The sequence below is a fragment of the Thunnus maccoyii genome, chromosome 14, assembly GCF_910596095.1.
Source record: "Thunnus maccoyii chromosome 14, fThuMac1.1, whole genome shotgun sequence".
Classification (NCBI taxonomy): Eukaryota; Metazoa; Chordata; class Actinopteri; order Scombriformes; family Scombridae; genus Thunnus; species Thunnus maccoyii.
Genome location: NC_056546.1, coordinates 28,394,539 through 28,415,956, shown reverse-complemented (window position 1 = coordinate 28,415,956; position 21,418 = coordinate 28,394,539). Strand labels below are relative to the sequence as shown.

At 39.0% G+C, this 21,418-nt stretch overlaps 1 protein-coding gene across 2 annotated transcripts; it reads right to left on the bottom strand.

The window, feature by feature from the left end:
• Nucleotides 1-1,305: 1,305 nt before the first annotated feature.
• On the bottom strand, nucleotides 1,306-21,251 carry si:ch211-195b21.5. 2 transcript variants are annotated; one of them, XR_006099845.1, is made up of 9 exons: nucleotides 20,911-21,251; nucleotides 11,775-11,920; nucleotides 11,039-11,660; nucleotides 8,311-8,953; nucleotides 5,712-5,779; nucleotides 5,504-5,597; nucleotides 5,274-5,392; nucleotides 2,711-2,859; nucleotides 2,443-2,533 (listed from the first exon to the last, which is right to left on the bottom strand). XR_006099845.1 is itself a non-coding variant. In XM_042432804.1 (8 exons), the coding sequence occupies exons 1-8, from the start codon at nucleotides 21,112-21,114 to the stop codon at nucleotides 1,979-1,981; spliced, it is 2,451 nt and encodes an 816-aa protein (XP_042288738.1). In that variant the 5' UTR covers nucleotides 21,115-21,248; the 3' UTR covers nucleotides 1,306-1,978. The 2 variants fall into 2 exon arrangements, 1 of the variants encoding a protein (XP_042288738.1); XM_042432804.1 differs by lacking the exon at nucleotides 2,711-2,859 and having other exon boundaries at nucleotides 1,306-2,533; nucleotides 20,911-21,248.
• Between the last annotated feature and the right edge of the window lie 167 nt (nucleotides 21,252-21,418).

Sequence of the window (21,418 nt, the reverse complement as noted above, 5' to 3'; positions counted from 1 at the left end):
TTATTTATTAAAAACAAATGTTAACCTCAGGCCCCCCAGTTAGTACTGATTAGTATGACTAAATTCACAGAGTTTAAATTTGCTGTTGTCATTGTTTTCCCATGAAGAGGAATAATTTTTCCATTTTCCATAGTCCTACACAAATAACCACCACTCACCTTGACAGGAAAATCATTGCTTTTGGAGGCTCAATTGGTTGAGTGGTTGTGCTGGCATCAGAGATCAACCTACAAGTGTAAAAAATGTAATCAAAGTCTGTTATCATAAAGGTGTTGTCAAAATAAATTTGAAATAATACATCACAAACAAGATTATCAACCTGTCAATCATTAGTTTAATATCCTCTGTCTTATAAAGCACTTTTTCTTTGTGCTCCCTCCATGTTACATGGCTTTGATCAATATCTGGATATATTGTAACAGTGGACAGTTGAAGTACAATTAAAGGACTGGATTATAATACAGCCACTGATTCAACTGGCTGATTTACTGTAAGCAAAAGTTTCAATTTTTAAGTTCTCATACTTCTTTGGTTTGTCCGTCACCCAAACACAGTTAATTCATTTACAAATTAACTGTTACTTTCTCTTCATACAGAATGACCTTGATGGCAGAATATTGCCACAGGACTTTGCATGGAAAAGCTGCTTCAGCTCCTCTCCATCAAGTTACCTCTAAGGGCCAAACTGAGAAGTCAGATACAGTATGCTGTCACAGAATCCTTTGCTTGGTCTATATCAACCCCAGAAATCCTTTTTCACTTTTTCATGGAAGATATTTTGATGTCACAGTAGGAAAAGCACACGAGTAATTAATAAAATTAATGATGTCTAAATTCCATTTAGCCGTTTCAGTTTCAGGGTGCTGGTATTGTGCATGCTGGCTCACCGTCACAGCTTACTAGGACATGTTAATTAGTTAAATCTGTGCTTTTCCTGTCAAATCAAAAGCATTTATTATAAAAGTTATTTAACCAGCAAGTGTAAATTCAGCTTTTTTGGTAATTGATTGTGACCACAGAACTGCAAAGAGATTATGTATTCATATGATCACTTCAATTTCAAAAGTATTTTTCTTTTTAACACTTTATTAAATTGTACGCATAATTCTGTATTTCACCACAGGAGACGGACTTGTGTGTCATTTTGTATTTCACATAAAAATGCAGATAAGTAGAAAGAGAATGAGTCAACTATGAAACACATCGCATTTCTAAACACTACAATGCTGTTGGTCCTTGTAAAATATTCATACAGTAGAAATGGTACAGCCAAAGATGAATGTGTTGACAAAAATAACTCACTGCTTATTTTCTCAAATATTTAATTAAAAGATGAAACTGGCAGTTAAGGGCATACTTGAGACAATGCAATGACACCAACATATTCATTAAGTCATTTTTAATTGTCATTTTAGGTAGCCACTTAGCAAAAGGAGTACAGTGACATTTTGGAAAATGTACTTGTTTGCCAACATACCAACAGCCAAAAGAGAACATTTATCACAATTTCATCTACATGTGTCCAGTTCAATGATCAGTCTGGGGCTCATTTAGTCTGGGTTGGCACAGACACTGGAGACAGCTCCATCACAGGAGTAAAATTAAACCTCCAAAAAATCAAAACCTCCCTCTGCTTCCAGTCTTTGTGTTCAACTCCAGTTCAGACCAATCTCTGTACTGGAAGCGCAAGGATGAAACTGATGTGACATCTCTTTTGAGTATGGTCGAAAGTAAACAAATGCACTTCCTCACCCGTCAGACAGACAGTCCCTTTAAACATGGAGATGAATCACCTGTTGATCCTACCTCCATCTTCTGATCACACCACCAAAAAAACAGGAGAAAAGAAAACAATAACATGGTTCTCAGAACTGTAATTGTAAAACTCTGAACTTTACATTCAGAAATTTGGCCAGTAACAATCGTCTTACGGATCTGTGTGGTATGGATATGAAAACTGACTAGGATAATACAACACTCAGGACTTATCCCCCTTCTCCTTCTTCTTCTTTTTCTCCTTCTTCTTCTTCTTTTTCTTTTTAGGTGATTTTGCATTACGTGTTTTTCCTTTGTCATCGTCACTGCTGTCACTGCTTTCATCTTTTTTTTTGCCATCCTCTCTGCTGTTCTTGGAGCCCCTGCTGTCTGAGTCTTCCACTTTGAGTTTACCATGGCCCCTGACAGCCAGCTCATTATTCCCCTCCTCCTTGACCCTGACGTTTGGAGGCGGTGTCAGTCCACGGGACACTGTTATGAGCATCCTCTCCCTCCTCATCTCCTCCTTCAAGGAGATGTTTTCCTGCCCAGCCCTGAGATTTCGGCGGTCATTGTCATGATTGCTTCTGTGATCTCTCTCATCCCTCCAGTTTCGTTGGTATTCTCCGAGATTCCTGTGGTCTCCTGAATCTCTATGGGAACCGTAACCCCTGTGATCTCTTCTCTCTGAGGGGTGTGGGTGTTGGTTACTGCTGCTGCTAGAATAGCGTGAATGTCCTTTGCTGTCTCCAGGATGCTTGTCCATCTGCACTTTCTCCTAAAGACAGATAAAAACATTTTTTGAAGCATGAAGATAAAGAAACCACCTCAAAGCCACTCAAAGTGCTGGACTACAGATTTTGCTTTTCTTAGGGCCTGATCAGTGATGGGGCTAAAGTGTGAACTTCAGAGAGTAGAAGAAAAAACATGATTAATGAAATCAAAGGTGTTATACCTTTTATGCCTATTAGAGAATCAATGTCCTTGTACAAAGTGGACATACGTAAGGTCTCAGCATGTGTTAAATGAATATCATCTAACAGCTTCTGAAACCCCCTTTCTAGCAGTCTTATTGGGGTGAGATCCATCCGACAATTTTTGTAACTTTCTGAAACAGACAAGCAAAGTGAGAAGCACACCCACTTTTTGCAGTGACTGGCCGGTTGTGTTGAGGTGTATAAGTAGGCAGAGTTTGAACTTTTTCTCTCAGGGTCTTTTTCATTTTTCAGAGCTACTGTCACTTTTCATGTGTACAACTGTGTGGAACGCTATGAACGCTTCTGGGTTTAAGGGGGCTCCACAGTGTCAGACTTTGAAAACCTGTTTTCAAATTCTGGGAACCCCCTCAGACAAGACCGAGACAACTGTGCCTCACCAACACCCACATCTACCGTCATCCCTCGGGCCAATTTAAAATTGTGATAATTACATTTTTTGTCTGCAGGTTTTTAACAAAGGCCATATATCTGTATATAAATCGATAGAGGAGAGTGCCAGTGTTTCAGGAATATAAGATTCAGAGTATTAGTAATGTCATAAATACACTGTTTGAAAAAAGCGAATAATAGTAATAGTACGATTTTGTCTCTGGTCTTGGTCCTGGTTCCTGGTCTTTGTTCGATTTGGGAGATAATCATGTTCTCAATTTTGGAAATACAGTTCCTGTAATGCTTTGGTGGATGTAAACAGGAAGTATAACATTGCAATGGATTCAGTGGGTTAGCTTTGGCCTCATGTTTTAGACTATATTGGTTTACATTTTGATGAATTGGCACCATTAAAAGAACGCTGAATTAGCTATTATCAGTTCCTGTTTACAGTGTACTCATGGATGTACAGACAACTATCACTGGATTACCTTTGACACTAAAGCAGACCTGCCAACACTCCTGTTTTTCCTGGGTTTCTCCCATATTATCACCCCCTCTCCTGCTCCTCAACCTTTATTATGAATAACTGTCATACACACGGATCCATATGTTATGTATGTTTGTCTGATGTTACCAAAGTTGACAGATCATCTATGAAACACAATCTACACACACAATCCACACACGACATACAATTTAACCCATCTGTCACCACAGTGGTTCCAAAATTTTTTCTGCTGGGGTCCCCTTTGTTGGTAAAACTATTTTCAAGCTCCCTCACCTACATGCACACAAATAAACACACATCTTACTAAATAAAATAAAATAAGGAACAAGTCACTTTCAGAGTTGAAGCATTAAAAGTGACACTGCAGCATAAATGCTCTAAATTTTTGTGCACATTTTAATCTGAATCAGTTGATTTGTCTTATTCATAACCACTACTACCGGGGTTTTGCTGGCCATTCATGCAGCAAACTTTCAGACTCCTTGGAGTAAGAGGACTGCAGTGCAGAAGAGCTACAAAGAACATTCTGGAGGCTGCTGAAAAGGCCTCGCCTCGCGGTGGCTGTGGATCCGAAGTCGGATCCGTGGAGCAGTGTGCCATTTGGACACAGGTTGGGTACTGATCACCCCCAGCTGGGTCGCTTGGGTGAGGGTGTATGATGATTAAAGACTCAAAACACCTTATGACCCCGGGTTCATCAAGTCCCAACCCCTTGAGAATACACAAAACCTGCACATTTTCTCTGCAAGAATTACATTTAACTGGGAATTCACATAGAAAGCAAAAAGTGAGTGGCAGTGTTCTACTCGTTCAATCCACACCGACTCTGACCTGTGTTCAGCATCTCTGTCCACAAAAGCAGCCATCTGTCAGCAGCAGCTCCTAGGGAGCTGAGAGGATAGCAGCAGGCCAGACTGCTTTCACCAGGCTGATTGACAACAGAAATTTACTGAACCAAAATAGTTTCCATGTTGGTTCTATGGGAAGAAATCACTGATTTTATTTCCCCATCCACTGCAGCAAGTGTGGGGAAGCTAGCTTGCCGGTAGTGAAACCAGCAAGCTGAGACGGACAAACGGACTGAGAGTCCTGATCAATTAATACAGATATAGTTCATAAGTAAAATAATCAAAACATATAGGGGCTGGTTTGTCTCAAGAACTTGCCAAACTTTAAGATATGTAGTGAACTTAGATAAAGGGCTACATATAGACAGCTTTCGTGTTATTAGCTTAACCAGTGCACTGTGGTTGTGTAAAACATACTGGCGTTTGATGGGACACTGTGGGTAAATCCGGTGGAAATATTGCTTTTGTACATGTTTATGCTTGTTGAACAGAGTACTTATTGGCTTTTTACTTTCTACCGTTTTGTTGCACCTACAGTAATGAGTTTAGTTGCCGTCAACTTGAGTAAATTGTATCTTTCACTTTAATGTACTGTACTTTGTGTTTAGTGCAAATGTTAGCATGCCAATAAGCTAAATTAAGATGGTAAACATGGTCAACATTAAACCTGCTAAACAAGAGAATGCTAGCATTGTCATGTGACACATTAATTCAAATGACTGATTCAAACTCAAGAAAAATGCAAAAGTAAGAACAGTTTTGCATTCCAGAAGGAAATATACAGGTACTCACACAGCTAGAGTTACTATGGCAGTGGATGGCTGCATGGTTTTCAGCACTATTCAAATCTCCAATGAACTCCTCACATTTCTGGCAGTAAAACCCAATCACTGGTGTCAGAAAACTCAATCCTGTAAATGGACAAGAAAAGAAGTGAAGCAGATGCAGTATGTGTAATACAATGTGTAAGACAATTAAGAAGACAGGGAGTTTAAGATTGCCTTAAGAGGAAAATACTTTACCATCCAGTTTCAACAGTCCCTCCATTTCTTTCATTAAAAATTCCATTTTACTTATTCTGGCTTTTTTCTCCTTGCTGCGCTCATCGTCACCTGCCTGGGAAACATGAGTGACGATTTCAAAAATCTGGGGTTTTTGCAATTCTTTTATGTGTTCAACTTTATCACTCAGATGTTGATTAGTCAATGACACAGCTTGGAAATCCTTTACCTTGTGCTTATCAGAGGACGTCTGAGATGTGCCACTGCCATCGCTTTTTGTCCGCTTATCCTTGGTTGCTTAAAAAAGAAAGACAACAACATCATCCTTTATTCTATAACAAAAGGTATTACTCAATAAAGACAAAGATAAAATATTAGGTCAGTTGGGTACACCTTTGTGGTCAGCAGTCACAAAATCTTATCCTTGACAACTAGAGAGAAACAGATCCAAAATCAACTTTACACATCAGTGCACACCCAAATACACAAAGCAAAGACCAGCTTTTAAGAAGTTTAGACATTAACCTTGCCTCCACACTTTCCATGCCTTTCCAACTTCTCTATACCAAGCCATTTGCAAATACAAAACCCAGCAAAACTCGAAAGACTCGGCAGCCTGACATTTCTTAATTCTCTGTTTAGGAGTGGATGAGATTGACACTAAAATGAGAATAGTTGGTCCACCTTAAAGATCAGTCTACCTTAAGTGAGCCTGGTCAGGTTAGGCTAACCCACTGTCGCTCACTTCGGGGCTAACACCCTTTACTTTTTCAGCGGTTGGGGAAACAACAGACAAGACTTTTCTTGGTCTTGAGAAACTGCAGCATTTATTTACTGACACACTGTAGTCTGTACTGTACATTTACTGCCAGACTGACAAATTCCTGCTAACCTTTTCCTCTGCCCCACTTGCATTTCCCGTCACTTTTCTAATGCTTGCTCTTTTAAGGCCAAAACTCACCACTGCCGAAAGATGCAGGTCAAAACAGCCACCCCAAATATTTTCTATGTACAACCCCTCCTCTAGTGGTGGTTAGGCACACTTCATACCACTGACCTATTTCCAGCTTTGCTCCCCCTGAAAAAATGCATTTTTTCCCAGAGAAAAAGCTGTTTTGTACTTCAATACTTCACTGTAGTTTTAACTATTTCACCTGTGCCTGTATCTACAAGCCAAAAATGAATTAATTGTTGATTGATCTGCTGCTTTCAAAACATAATCTCACTGCTCAGGTTATCATTTTTTCTGACTGAGGCGAGCTACCATCCATCACAACTAGCCTACGGTGCCAGGGGCCTGAAAGATGGAGAGACACAGTGATCATCTCAAACAAAGTGGCTCAAAAGTAGGCCAAGTCAACCAACAACTGAGTACAGTAACGTAACGGATGTTGTTGTCGACTTGACTACTTCACTGTCTCTCCTCTGCTCCACTGAACTTCATACGTGTATGGAGGTGCAGCCCTGCCTGTGGTGAAACAGAGGAGAGGAGAGAAACTCAGCGCAACCACAGAGTCTCACACTGAGCTGAAATTAAATGAGGTCACATAAATTAGGTAAATAGCATAAATAAACATAGTCTCTACTGCGTTGTGCTGTGTCATTTATGGTTGCGCTGAGTCTCTCTCCTCTCCTCTGTTTCACAGCGGGCAAGGCTGAACACTGTCTGTCTTTGTGTGTGTGAGTGTGTGTGTGTGCGCGTGTGCTCCACAGAACAAGGTGAAGCACTCAAATTGATGACAACTAACTACACTCGTTACATTACTGTAAGTGCAATAAAAGTTTTGTGAGTAAAAAGCAAATTAGAGTTATTTAATCCAAGTTGTGAGTCTTTTTCCAAAAAGGAGTCTTGAAGAAAGGGGGGTGGTCTTATAACAAGGGTCATCTCATATTCGGGTCAGTACGGTACTATATTGAGGTGCTGCAGCATAATGCTTCCTATTGGTGCTAGGGACGGCACTTGACGCGCTGTGGTGGCAATGTCTTTTCACCTTCACACTCACTCAACCACACACTTGCTACACACACACACACATTATACACTGCCCTATTCTTTAAAGGAGCTACACTACTCTTATAACAGTACCTTTCACATAGATGTCCTTTGAAGAATGAGGAGAGGGAGGATTCTGGGATTTGAAGCACTAGTTGATGACTCAAAACAATTGCAATGAAAATCATTAGTAGCCCACTGACATTAATGATTGTGTGAACTTTGGCATAATTTTCATAATTTCTCATAATTGTGCAGCAGCGCATGGGGAAACACTGCAGGTCACAAATACATGGTTTGATTTAAAAGAAAAAACAGCCGGGCACTGTAGTTTTTATCGGACGTCACTTGAACAGACGGACATAGTGCGCATTTGTTGGAGACTATATTGAGCTGCAGGATAATATGTTTCTTGCAAATTGAGTATTTATGGCAGGACAACGGTATGTGTGGGTTAGACACAAAATAATCATTGGCTGTGTTCAATGTTATCCAGGACAGACGGGATCAATTCATAAATGATTTTAGTCTTTTTGTGCAATTTGTTGACAACTGCAAAAATACTGAATTTTCAAGTGACTTGGCATAAACTACAGTAATAATTGTTTTAATATGAAAACAACAACAGCAACAACAAAAGAACCTCATTGTGCCTATCAAAAGATTTGTAACTGGACATATTTGAAATAGATTCTGTTCAAACTTCTGATAAAACCAGAGGTCGGTCACCATGAAGAAACAAATCAATAAAATAGTGAATATAAAATATAAAACATTTTGTATCTGGCAAGTTGAATAAGGAATTTGAATTTTTCATTCAATACAAGATTTATACCTTTGATGAGTGACTGTAGAGACTCCAAAGCTTGCCGTACATTGGGGTTACTCAGTGCTGGCAATCCCACGGCTGCTACTGCTGGGTCTGGACCAGGAAGTTGTGCAGGAGACAGATGCTTCCCCTCCTTCTGCCCCTGCATCTTTCCCATTATCTCACGGATGTCCACTGTGCCTAGACTTTTCAATATGTTTTTTATCTTCTCACACTCACTACTGTCCAGATTAGCAGAGGCTAAGCCTGAGGAACTGATTTGAAGGGGTTGCTTCGAATCAAGCAGATCCCCACAGTTACTGAATATGGACTTATTCTGATGATGCTGACTGTCAAGAGCGCAACTCTCCATTTTGTTATGCTGCGGTTTGACGTGTTCTCCAATCTGGGAATATGCTGCAAAAAGTGCAGTATTGGATTGTTTTTCTCCAGTGTCTTCATTCCCATACAAGAATGACTCTTCGTCATCAAACTCTGCAGTTTTCCTGACCACAGTGTCTTCCTGACTTTGCACCTGGAGCCAAGAGAAGTCACTGCCTACTCTGTCATGGGGAAGGAGCATACTGTCATTTTCCAACGATGCTGAATTCTCCTGACTGTCATGTTGCTCCTCAGACACATACTCCACTTTTTTGCTTTCATCCGACGCCTGGAGAGAGGAGATCAAAATAATGACATTCTTAACAGATGGTACCCCCTTCACTTTCTTTTCTTGCATCACTACTGATACCTCTGGGGGGAACAATGAGCTACAGCTAAATGACATTGTATGAGTGAAAAAGCTTTAACTGTCAGAGTTCACCCATGCATTTAAGTGTTCACAGTTTGTGGCACTCTCAGTTAGCTGACAATTAAATCGTTCACGGGTGCAATACTTATTAATTTGTCAAATCCTTGAATTGTTAAATCTGAAGATTAATTTTGTAGATGAACATTAAGAAATATATCATCTTCTGACATTTTTGTAGTTACAGCCACTCAATGTATTCATGTTTTAGAAATGCTTTACTATGTAGAGTTTCTATAGTAGGTGGTGAGGGAACACTGTGCATAATTCAAATATAATATGTGGGCATACACGAGGAAACACAACTCTACTACTAACGAGTAAAAAGCTGCCTCTGAGCTACACTCGAAGACAAACCAGCAGTTTAATCTTTCTGTGGCATACAACTTTAAAGTTACTGATCTGATTTTTCTACAAACATCAATTTATGCTATCAGAATTATTTGAAATATGGTATTATATAGAAAAAACAAAAAAACAAAATCAAGAATTTTTGGGGGAGTAATTAAGTTCAGATCTGGTTTAGCAGTATCTACCTTAGCCAAATTCCCCTGAAAACGTGGTAATTTAATATAATATTTAAATTCTTTATAAAAACAGATCAGCATTTGACAGAAGCCCACTGCATCACCAAAGAAAAAGGAGGCCTTTAGGAGAAAATTATCACATAACTACTAGATCAGGTTCTCATAATTATAATAGAGGTATCTCCTAATTATGGAGATTGTTTTCTTGTAATTATGGTTATCAATTGGCATGATGGTGTTACCATTTTAATTTTATATTATTCCCTTCTTGGCTTGAGACACTGAAATATATTAATATCACTGAGTAATGTGGAGGTTATTTTTATTATTAATATGTAAACACTGCGCAGGTATCTAAAGTCCTGAGGATTGTTAGGTGCAGAGCACACACCGGCAGGATCACCGTGTTCCTTCAGGAGCAGCTAAACCAGTACCAGATGCTTCATGAATACAGTCATGCATCTGAAATGCATCCATGCTGGCTTTGTGGTGTTACACTGTATTCAGTGACCCATTTCATTCTGTGACCTGAATATCATACATTGCAGTTTTGATAGGATAGTATTTAGTGAAGGTCACAAATGTTGATAGCTTTTAACCAAAAAGTGGGACCCTATTTATTCAGATATTAGAAACAAATATTTTGATAGATGTGATAGCACAAGCTCTGGTGCATAGGTCTGTTTGTAAAGCTCACCTTATAATATTCAGTTGACACTTTTTCATATTCTGTAGTTGATCCTCTAGTGTTACAGAATTTGACTGGTCACGAATTTCTGTATACCGAAATCACAGCTATCAAAATTTGTGTGTTTATCTATATACTATGGTATCGTTTTATTACAGTTGAACAAAGTCTCCCCCTACCTCTTTATCTCTCAACCCAACCAGTCAAGGCAGATGGCTGCCAATCTAGAGTCCGGTTCTGCTTGAGGTTTCTTCCCGTTACAGGGGAGTTTTTCCTTGCTTCTGTCAACAAGTGCTTGCTCATGGGGGAATGTTGGGTCTCTGAGAGTATGGTCTTGACCAGCTCTATGTGAAAAGTGCCCCGAGATGACTTTGTCATGATTTGGCGTTATATAAAAAATTGAATTGAATTGAATTATCTGAATCTCCACTTCTATTGGTTTAAACGTGCTAATTGTTTGTAAATGTAGCTGTGCAGATTTGTTTTCTTCCTGTGAGTTTTTGGCACGCAGCATACTTAAAAGGCAAGCTGCTGGTCCATGTGGTTGATACTGCTCTTTCTACTTCAAACTGAATTCCTGTATTGGATTTGTATTGTGAAAATACATGTGACTTAGGTATAAAGTTACCCAAAAGACTATCTATAATAATAAAAGTTAGATTTACTTCAGATTAGATTTACTCAAATATCCACTGAAAAGAGACATTATGTAAAATGTATGATGAGCACTACCTGAATAGTGAGGATAGCATCTTTGAGGGTGGGCAACCTGTCTTCCAATTCTTTGCTGTTCATGACCAGCTTCAGTCCCTCTAACAGACTACTGCCTGTCAGATTATTACTGCAGCTAGCATTGCTGCTACTGCAGCTGTTGCTGGGGCTCCTCTTTCTCTTTCTGTCTTTGGCGTAGCTTTTCTCATTACTGCTACTTCGTGACTTTGACCTCCTGACCCGGCTTTTGCTCCGTGTGTGACCTTTCTTGCTTTGGCTCTGGCTCCAACTCCTACTGCGAGCCCTGCTTTTGCTTCTACCTCGACTTTTGCTGCCAGCACGGCTTTTGCTCCTTCCTCTGCTTCGGCTGCGCGCTCGGCTCTTGCTCCGTGCACGGCTCTTGGCTCGAGATTTGGCACGGCTTCTGCCACGACTTCTTCCGCGACTTCTGCCACGACTTCTGCTGCGACTTTTGCTCTTGGTCAGATGTTTCTGGAACTCAGGGTCTGATTTGACTGCTTCCTTCAGGACATTAGCTGACTTAAATGCATCAGCCAGGTTGTATGCCATGTTCCCTTTCAGATAGTCTGGGAGAGGCTTGTTAGCAGCAATACATCTCAGGAATTCCTCGCCAGCTCGGTCACTGAAAATTAGTGTGTATGTGTTCCAAACACCAGCAAAAACAAAAAGTACATCATTGCAACTGTGCCAAGCCAGATTTATCCAAAACATTTAATTAACACATTGACACATTTACCTGTTGTCTGGTGGATGATGTTCCACAGGAGTGGGATTCCACTGTGGGACCTGATGGCGCAGTGGTTCTACAGGAGGGACAATCTGCTGGTTGCCTCCCAAAGCAATCATGGTATTACGGTCTATGGAGAAGCTGCTACAGTGGGGCTGAGAGTATTCAGAATTCATGTTATACAGCTTCACAAGACAGACCTGCAATAGCATATTTATAGATCTTTTACTCCAAGTGTTAAAGTTGCTAAATATATTAAAAAGGGGCTCCCAAAAAACTCAAACGTATAAATTTGATTTACAAATGATCATTTGTAAATCAACACAGACAATGTAGCTACAACACAGACAATGTCCAGTACGTGTCACAATTTCCCAAGGAGTCATATCGCATCACACTGTCGACCAAGTGCATCTTGCCACAATTAGCATGTTCAACAGATTGAAAATGCTAGTCAGCACTGGTGTACCTGAAATTGAATCAGGATTTCTTAAAGTCCCCCTCCAACGAAAATTTTTTTTTTCTTCTTGTTCCTGCAGTTGAATGTTTGAGCTTCACTGTGCAGACGATGTATGTGCGGAGTTTGACACTGCAAGGCTGTTTTCACATTCATCAGTTTAAGATGAAAAGTTTCTCTGTGCTCACTGAAAATCTTATTTTAAGGGGTGGGCCTATGAGCAGGATTTGTGACATCACAAATAGTTTGGAAGCCAATCCTGGTCTAATATTTAAATTACACAAGTGTGATGTGGAAACTTGAAGCCTCCAGTGCACATACACTGAGAATGGACTTTACAGTGAAGAGACATCTTGTTTCCAACAGTTAAACTTCTGAAATGAAATATATTTGCATATTCATAGAATCTGGAATTTGTAATGAGTTTGAAGAAGGAGATTAATTTTAAGGATTTTACCAATACCAATTATATGCAAACATATAGTCCTAATGAAAGTATTGAGTGTATTTTCTGTAATTTGGTTTATATTTTCAGCCATGTTTTTTCCAAGTCGGTTTATCTTTTAGCATTAATTAGCCCTTACAGTGTTAAGATAACACTGATCAACCTACGGGAGTTTCTCACGGCTCATATACCACGTTTTTCTGCCACATTCTTGTCAAGTGAAAACAAGTTGAAAGCATCTCTCAATGTTGTTTCAGAAGAGGAATCATGGAGTCAGAATAGTCAAAGGTTTTGAGATACAATTTAGGATGAGGGATTTCACTCACTCACCTAAATTGTACTTCTGAGTCAGCATGTCACATTTTTACATTCTGACAAAATACAAAATGTAAAAACATCACTTGTCTATGCCCTTTTTGCCGCTCGACACAGCATGTATTTCCATTGGTGGCAGTATTTGTTAGTGGTATAATATGGCATGTTGGGAGAGAGGAGGAACGCACACCATTGTTGGAGAGGTGATGACCACGATGAAAGTACAAGTGTGAAGGAAGGCAGATACACACTTATAGCCACAATGCAAGAATAGTTAAATAAGTTACCAATGTTTCAACATGACAGCCTTCTTCAGGGTACTCATGTTGAAATGTTGGTAACTTAAAATATTGTTGCATCGTGGCTACGAGTGTGCGTCTACCTTCCTTCATACATAATGTAGTGTGCTACCAGTAGTGCGACCAGGGACCGCAGTAAGACAAAATGGACCATCTTAAACAGGTTTTCTTGAAACTTATATTTTGTACCAAGGCTATTGTGTTCCCTTTGTGAAATAAAACAAAACACAGCAACAGAAATACATTATTATTGGGCAATACATAGTGTATATATACACTATATATAATACAGTAGTATACATATGAAATATGTTATAAGTAGCTTTGCAATACATAAAACCCTTATTTCATCCTTCTCAGATCTCCTCTAGCTTGTAGAAGCTGGTTTTAAACATTTACAGTAGCAAATGTCAAAATTGTGCCTTTTACCCAACAAAAAGTATTGATATCTCAAGGAATTCTGGGGGTTTTCAAATGAACTCATGCTCAGCAAATGACATGCAAAACTGAAGTGTAGAAACTTTTTCAAAGCACTGTTAAAGTTCATATTTTAACAAGATGTCAAAGAGTTACATGGATTATAAACATTGATTATAAAGCATTTTTTTAGATAGAAGTGTTTACTAAGAGACCAACATAAGCATCCTTAAGGCCCAGTCACACCAGCATTTAATTCAGCAAAATTCTGCACTGAAATCAATTAATTCCAGTGAAATCACTGATTGGTGGATTCACTCACAGTGGTAAAGGAAATCTGTGCAAATGTTTTGCACCAACTTTAAAGTTAAACAAATCTGCAACATTGATCAATATCATGTCGTCTTGACAGTGCAGACCTTTGAGAGCCAGAGTCCAAAATGTAGGAAGCTATAGCTTATTAGAAGAAAGTAAGCAAGCTCACTAGCTTGAAGAACTTCCCCCCCCTCTTCAATAATGCTATTAAATCATTTCATTCAATAAAAAAAATATAGTACAATACTGAAAATAAGATGACTGGGGAGTAAACAGTCCAGTGAAAAGAAGCTCAGAGAGCTATTTTGACTGACTAGCGCTCACATGTTTCCAAATGGCTACATCAAACTCCAAGAACTACATATTTTACAAAGACGTTCAAATAAATTTTGCCATGCAACTTTCTGGTGTAACCAGGCCTTTAGAGTCATGCCACTAACATGGCTAAAATTAGCAGAAAAAATGACTGGGATGACACTTTTGGCTTTTGTAAAACTAAACTAAAATTGCATCTAGATTTTAAATCCACAACCTCTGTTGATCTTAAGCATAACTTCAAAAAGGAAGTATCACTCAGTATAAACTGAAGTTTTTTTCACATGGGTAGAACAAAATAGACTAGTAGCCACAAATCAAATGGATTCATCTCCACGTCCATGTCTGAATCACAAAATAGTGGTCCATTTTTGAATGCTGCTTTGAAAGCGATGATGTTCCCTTTTCTTCGCTGCTTTTTTGACTTCCAAAAGTAGTTTTGGTCTTCATTGTCCGTTCTGGATCCTCCACATATAACTCTGCTTGAAATGAGTTAAACAACAACCAACAGGCTTCAGGTCACATACAGTACACCTACACATACACCGCGTATGAACAGACATGTGTAAACCAAGTGTGTGATAATTTCCAAGCAAAGTTAGGGAATTGTCAATTTGTACTTAATGATGTACAAAAAGAACAGTAAAATCAATCAAATGGAAATTGAATTAATACAAGAAGCTTTATGAACAAATAAAAATAAAGAATATAAGTTGTTATTCTATTTACTAATTCCTTTTAGACAGTGGTGGGAGGTAAAATGCTTCCTTTTGGAGATACCTCGTACTTTTACATCACTAGATGAACATTTGTCACATTTCTTCATTTGGCAGAAGCTTGTCCAAGTGACAAATGAGGTAAAATCCAGGTCACAGTAGATCAGTAGTAGTTCAGTGCACCTGCTAGTTCTATCCTCCTTTTTCCAGTTATAGAAGGATGCTGCAAATATCTTTCTGCATGGTCCAATTGCTCTGTCGATTGTCCCTCTTTTCATTTTTTCACTGTAAAATATGGGAAAAAATGTATAGGACAATACCTGTTAAACATTTTTGATATTAATTTAATAAAAATATGTATTACCATATCGGAATTTCTACAAAATAACACAAAATGGAAACAAAGCCATTCAAAATAATAATGCATCAAATAATAACCTAACAACCTAAGTTAGTACAATTAAGAAGTCTTTTTTTTTTTTTTAAAAGTTCTTCTTTTAGCTGTCAATAGCTCCTTACCTTCCCTATGTAATATGTGGTTGCAAGGCTATACTGACAAGCTGACAAACATCCTTGGCTGATATTTTTCTTTGAAAAGGAACAGATATTGTTTTTGTTGACTTACCCATTGTGATGTAAAGCATGCATGTCAACGTAAGTTGCACATCCATACCGTGCTGACAAATTCGAACATGCCGTCATGAAATTGAAATGATTGCTGTGGTATGATTGTCAGGAAAACGAGAGGCTTTGTTGTAGCTGCTTAGGCTTTGTAGTATGTAAAATTCAGCAAACACAGTAAGTGTTCTCTACTTGTGTGTGCCTTCAGTCATCGTAATCAGCATATATCCAGCAGTGTAGCACAACTGGGGATGAATATCAATTTATTGATAGTACTACTATTATTGATACTCCTTATCGGCCCGGTTCTTTATCGATACTCTTAATGGTTCTTTTTCTTTATTAAAGAATTGTTGTTTTTTTAAAATTATTTAAAAAAAACAATTCAGAACAGGATTAGAATTTATATTTTCAATATAATATTGTTTCTAGAGCAGCAACAGGAATGTTTAGAGCAGCAAAATCGCTATATGAAATCAATAACATCTCACTGGAAACTAATCTAAAATGTCAATAAAATAAATAATATTTCTGACATCAAAATACTGTGTGAAGTTTAGGAAGAATGAGGCAGGTTTGTCTCAGCCAGTAGCTTAGTTTACAAGAATTTGCCAAATTTTAAGATATGTTACAAACTAAGCTAAACACTTAAGGCTACATACAGACAGCTTTCATTTTACCTAGCTACAATTCCCAATTAGCTTAACTATCGCACTGTGGTTGTGTAAAACATACCGGCGGTGGATGGGAGACTGGGTCACTCCATGTCAAATCAGATAAGGTTGTTGCAGCACCGTCTCAGATTTTGTTCACACCCAAAACCAAGGCCTGTAAAATATTTCTGTTCATATCCTAGGTTTTCAAATTTTTTCAGCCCTTGATATCATTTCTTATTTATATCTTCAAAGACGCCTTATCTGGGAAGCCATGTTTGGGCATTAGCATCTTGACAAGTATTGTTCCTAGCCTCACCAAACTATATAGGATGGAAGATAAACATGTTCTGTATGCTAAAATCATTAATAGCCTTTACTGCGTGCCATTTTATTTTTATGAGGCCCTAGATTTGGAAAAAACTGCAAAATTCCTAAACTCAAATATTGGCACAAAATGAAATAAAGATTGTATTTGAAGAAAAAATAATGATTGATACCATATGGGTGAAAAAAGGTTGTTATAGTAACCTCAATATCACTATTGTTTGGGAATTTTGTTCTTTTTTCCAAATCTTGGGCCTTATAGAAAATCAATAGGCATGCAGTACAAAGTTTTAATGGTTCAGTCATACTGAAAACATTTGTCGTCCATCCTACAAAGTTTGGTGAGGCTAGGAATAATATTTTTCAAGATATTAATGCCCAAACATGGCTTCCCAGATCAGGCGTTTTTGAGAGCATAAAAGATGTCAAGAGCCAAAAAAATATAAAAACATTGGAATTGAACAAAATATTTTACAGGCCTTAGTTTTAAGACCCAAACATCATATAAACATCATACGACAGAAACTGAATCTGAGATGGTGCTGCAACCACTTTCCTGGATTCTGTCTGATTGGACATGGAATGACCCAACAATGGGCAAAGCAGTTGACAATACTGGTTTTCTATATGTTTGTTGAACAGCTGGTTTGATGAAGTACTCTTATTGGCTTTTTACTCGCAAAGGTTTTACTGTACTTATAGTAACTAGCGCAGTTGTCATCAGCTTGAGTAAAACTTTTTTCCTCACTTCACCTGGTTCACTGTGTGTGTGTGTGCGAGAGAGGAGAGACTACAGCGTGACCGAAGTTACACCAAAACATATAAAATTACTCGTAAAAGAACCAATCTTGACAATACCCTGGATTCTTATCATACAAGGTTGGGTTGTATTTTGAGTCAGTAATGTGTGGTTTTCTGCATAATGCCATTCAAAAATTGTCTTAATCTGCATGCTGCCAGGTAGGCTTGGGCAGTGTTTGTTTTCATACCTTCCTTACATTTCACTGGGGTATGCGGTATACAATGGTATTTGTGTTTAAAAAAAAAAAAAAAGTAAAAGCTGAGCTGCGCTAGTGATAGATAGTCATTGTAGCATGTATGACATTGTCTTGCTTACAACGCTGTGTGTCTAATATGCAATTAGCCTACAAGTCTTGCTGGGTTTAAATAGTTATGGCCCATCTGGACTCTGGCTGGACGCACCTTTAGGCTGTATGATTTGTGGAAAACTACTTTACCTTGCAGGTTAAATGGCAGCCTGCTCGGCTGTGCAGCGACCCGGGAGAGTTTAAACATATAACCAAGACAAAGTATGCATACAGGTATGTTTTTCATTGTCCCCCGCCCCCTCCTCCCCCTTTCCCTCTTTCTTTCTCTCTCTCAACCCAACCAGTCAAAGCAGATGGCCGCCCAGCAAGAGCTGGGTTCTGCTTGAGGTTTCTACCCGTTAAAGGGGAGTTTTTCCTTACCGCTGTCGCCAAGTGCTGGGGAATTGTTGGGTCTCTGTAAATTAAAGAGTACGGTCTTGACTTTATGTGAAAAGTGCCCTGAGATGACTTTTGTTGTGATTTGGCGCTATATAAATAAAAATTGATTGATTGATTGATTGATACCAAGCATCAGCACCGACTCCTAGTCAGCTCACCCCTCTGTTCACCCTGACCCCTGGTGCACCTGGAGCCCGGCTCTTTAACTTAGCTTTTTTTTTTTTTTTTAGCTTTTTAGCGTGGATGCTAGCTGCGCGAGGCTCAATGGAGCTCCACAAGCGAGAACTCAGCACATGAGACGCTGTGTGCGGCAGGCGGGATCCTCTGGAGCTACCTAATATTCAACACACATGCATTGTAAGTGTAAAACAAGAGGGGCCTAGCCTCATGAAAAAAAGAACAAAAAACATAAACATAGCGGTTTTGGCGGTTGCTTGTGTGGTATTGCAATATTGCATTTATCAATTCCATGCCACTCGCAGTCGCCATCTTTGTCAGCTCAGCTGCCTGCTCCACTAGTGGAGACTGACCTCTGGGGGCACACTACAGTACATCACTTTAATACAGCATCTCCTTGTCAGCTTAATAGAAAGAGGAGTGTCTGTATGTTTGACAGTATTGAAAATCATACCTTCAGGATTTCTAAATACACTGTTATATCTTGATACTGCCCAAGCCTACTGCCAGGAATGAAAAATCTTAGACTACATCTATATCAGCTGGATAAATTCTAAAATGCTGTTTTCGTGCAAAAACGACATGCGTCCACAGCAGGAGTTTCAGCTTGTTTCTGCAATACCTCCATCCACATTAAATCACCAAAATATGCATGGAGGATAGATGAGCGAGTCAGCCACAGAAAATAAGCAAAGAAGAAAATGATATACTATTTCCATTCAACAGTGGCTTCCTGACATTTTGTTTATCACAAACAAATTACAACTATGTTTAACTCTAATCAAGCGGTCAAAGTACCAATAAAGAAAACAACACTTGCTTCAAGCCGTCCATCATTGTTGTTAATGTTGTTGTGTTTCTTCTTCGTCCTCTTTCAATGAAATGCTACACTACTCCCACCATCTGTTTTGTCAGCAATATGACAGTGTTTCTACAAAGCTCTGTTTTCTCGGTACACACTATGACAAGCCGTCCTTTTCTGATTTACACATTCTGGAGGCAGTTTTGGAATAGCTCCCTTTTTGGTGGAGAAATGCTGTTTTAGTCTGGAAAGATGGCCAAAACAGAGAGAAAAAGATGCGTTTACAAATTAAGCCGGCTTAGAGTGGACATAGTGTTAATGTGAGCCATGAAATCATGGGAGCCAATGCAATCATGAGCCCCCTTTCCACCAAAAGTTCCAGGTACTTTGTGCCCAGAGGAACTAATCTCAGGGACTAAACTTGGAACTTTAAAGTCCCTACAGTGCAGTCCTGTTTGCATTTCCACCGCATCTGAGGAACCAGGTAGATCATGCAAATTACACCCATGAGGAATTTAAAAATGATGGACTTCCTGTGATTTCTCATGAAAATTCTTCTGATGAAAAGCTTAAAAATGCTGAATTGCAACTGCAGTGAACTTTTTGCATCATGTCATGCCTTCTGCACCCCTTGCTTAAACCAATTGGAGTATTTCCAGTAGCTTACAATGCATCTGACACGGACAATCTGAGTGCTACATGTGTGAAAGGGAAACTCTGGAAGATGTCCAGACCTGATTCTCCAGATATTGTGTGGAGTCCATATGTGACTAACCCTAATCCTTACTGTTGCATTAGTTGGATGTAGCGTGATTGAATGGAAAGGCGAAATGCAGAGGAAGAAAATGAAAATGAAACTGAAACTACGAGCGTCTACAGCTAGCCCACTGAGATTCTGTGTCATTTAGGTAAACATAAGTATTGGTTTAGCTTTGGTATTGGCAATATTAAAAAGGTCTCTGTTCAGGATTGTGGACAAAGTAACTATATCAGAACATCAACAACATAATAATTAAGTGCAATTATGTTTAAGACAATACTTAAACATAACATGTTCTTAAAACAATATGTATATTATCATATTTGAGTACCATTACATGCAATTTGTGAATATGGCCACTTGGTTAGCACTTACATATATATATATATATATATATGTATATAATACCCACTTTAAATAAACAAGTAATTACTGAGAATAATATCTAGTAATTATTAGCATTTCATATTGATATAACTATATAATTCTAAAACAGTGAAACTTGCTAATGTGCCATACAAAGTGGAAAGCAAATTATTATCTAAATGATGCACACAAAAGGAAAGCCACATAACGGCAAAGCAAATCAGGCTGGGATAAAAGCATGGTTTTGCTTAAACAAGGCAGGTCTTAAATGTTTCATCAAAGTCTGTTTTGCACACATTACACTCCTATTTCAGCAGAGGACCTGAAGATTCAGACACCTGGATTTGTAAGCGGATTGTTTGTGAGGCCTTGCCTGATTGTTAATATGAGGTAAGGGGATCATATACCAACACAAATTATCAAGCGTAAGGTTGGAAATTGTTATGCCTAACGCTAGATATCTAACGTTATTAGATCAAAGATCGACTAACTTACTTGGCACGTGTCATCAAATCTAATATGCCTTATCATATTATCATTATCATTAGTGAATAACTAGCTACCTCTCACGCTGGTCTGTTGAGTTTACTCTGCTTAGCATTAACCTAGTATCTAAATCATGCAATGTACCGAGCTAAGCTAACTTTATTAGCCAGTCCGGTACGTAACTTACACGGATGAAATGTCCTCTTGGTGGCCTGTTGTGGAGAAAATGGCTATCCGGTGCTGAAGCCAAAAATGGTCCGCAAGGTCCAGGTGGGGGCAAGTGTCCAGGTGGAGGAACACCACAGGGCCCCCCGAGTCTGAAAGGAGGGCCATGGGGAGGAGGAGGCCCAAACGGCGGAGGTCCGTGTGCAGGTTTACCGGGCCGGTACATGCTCGTGTTCAGCAGGGCATTTCACCTCAAGAATCACTAAGTGAGGAAACCAAATCAAAGGAAAAACAGGATCCAAGCGTGACTGTGCGGAGCTACTGCAGCAGTCCGCAGAAATGCAACAGTGACGTAGAAAAACATCCGGTATTGAAGAATTCAAAATAAAGGTCTAGCTCAGTTTTCTCATAGCTTTCAGCTGCTCATCCAGACATACAGTCATGGATACATACATGACATACACCGCGTATATATAATCTACAGGACCAACCCATGAACGACATCCGATGAATTTGTGTAGATAGAAAAT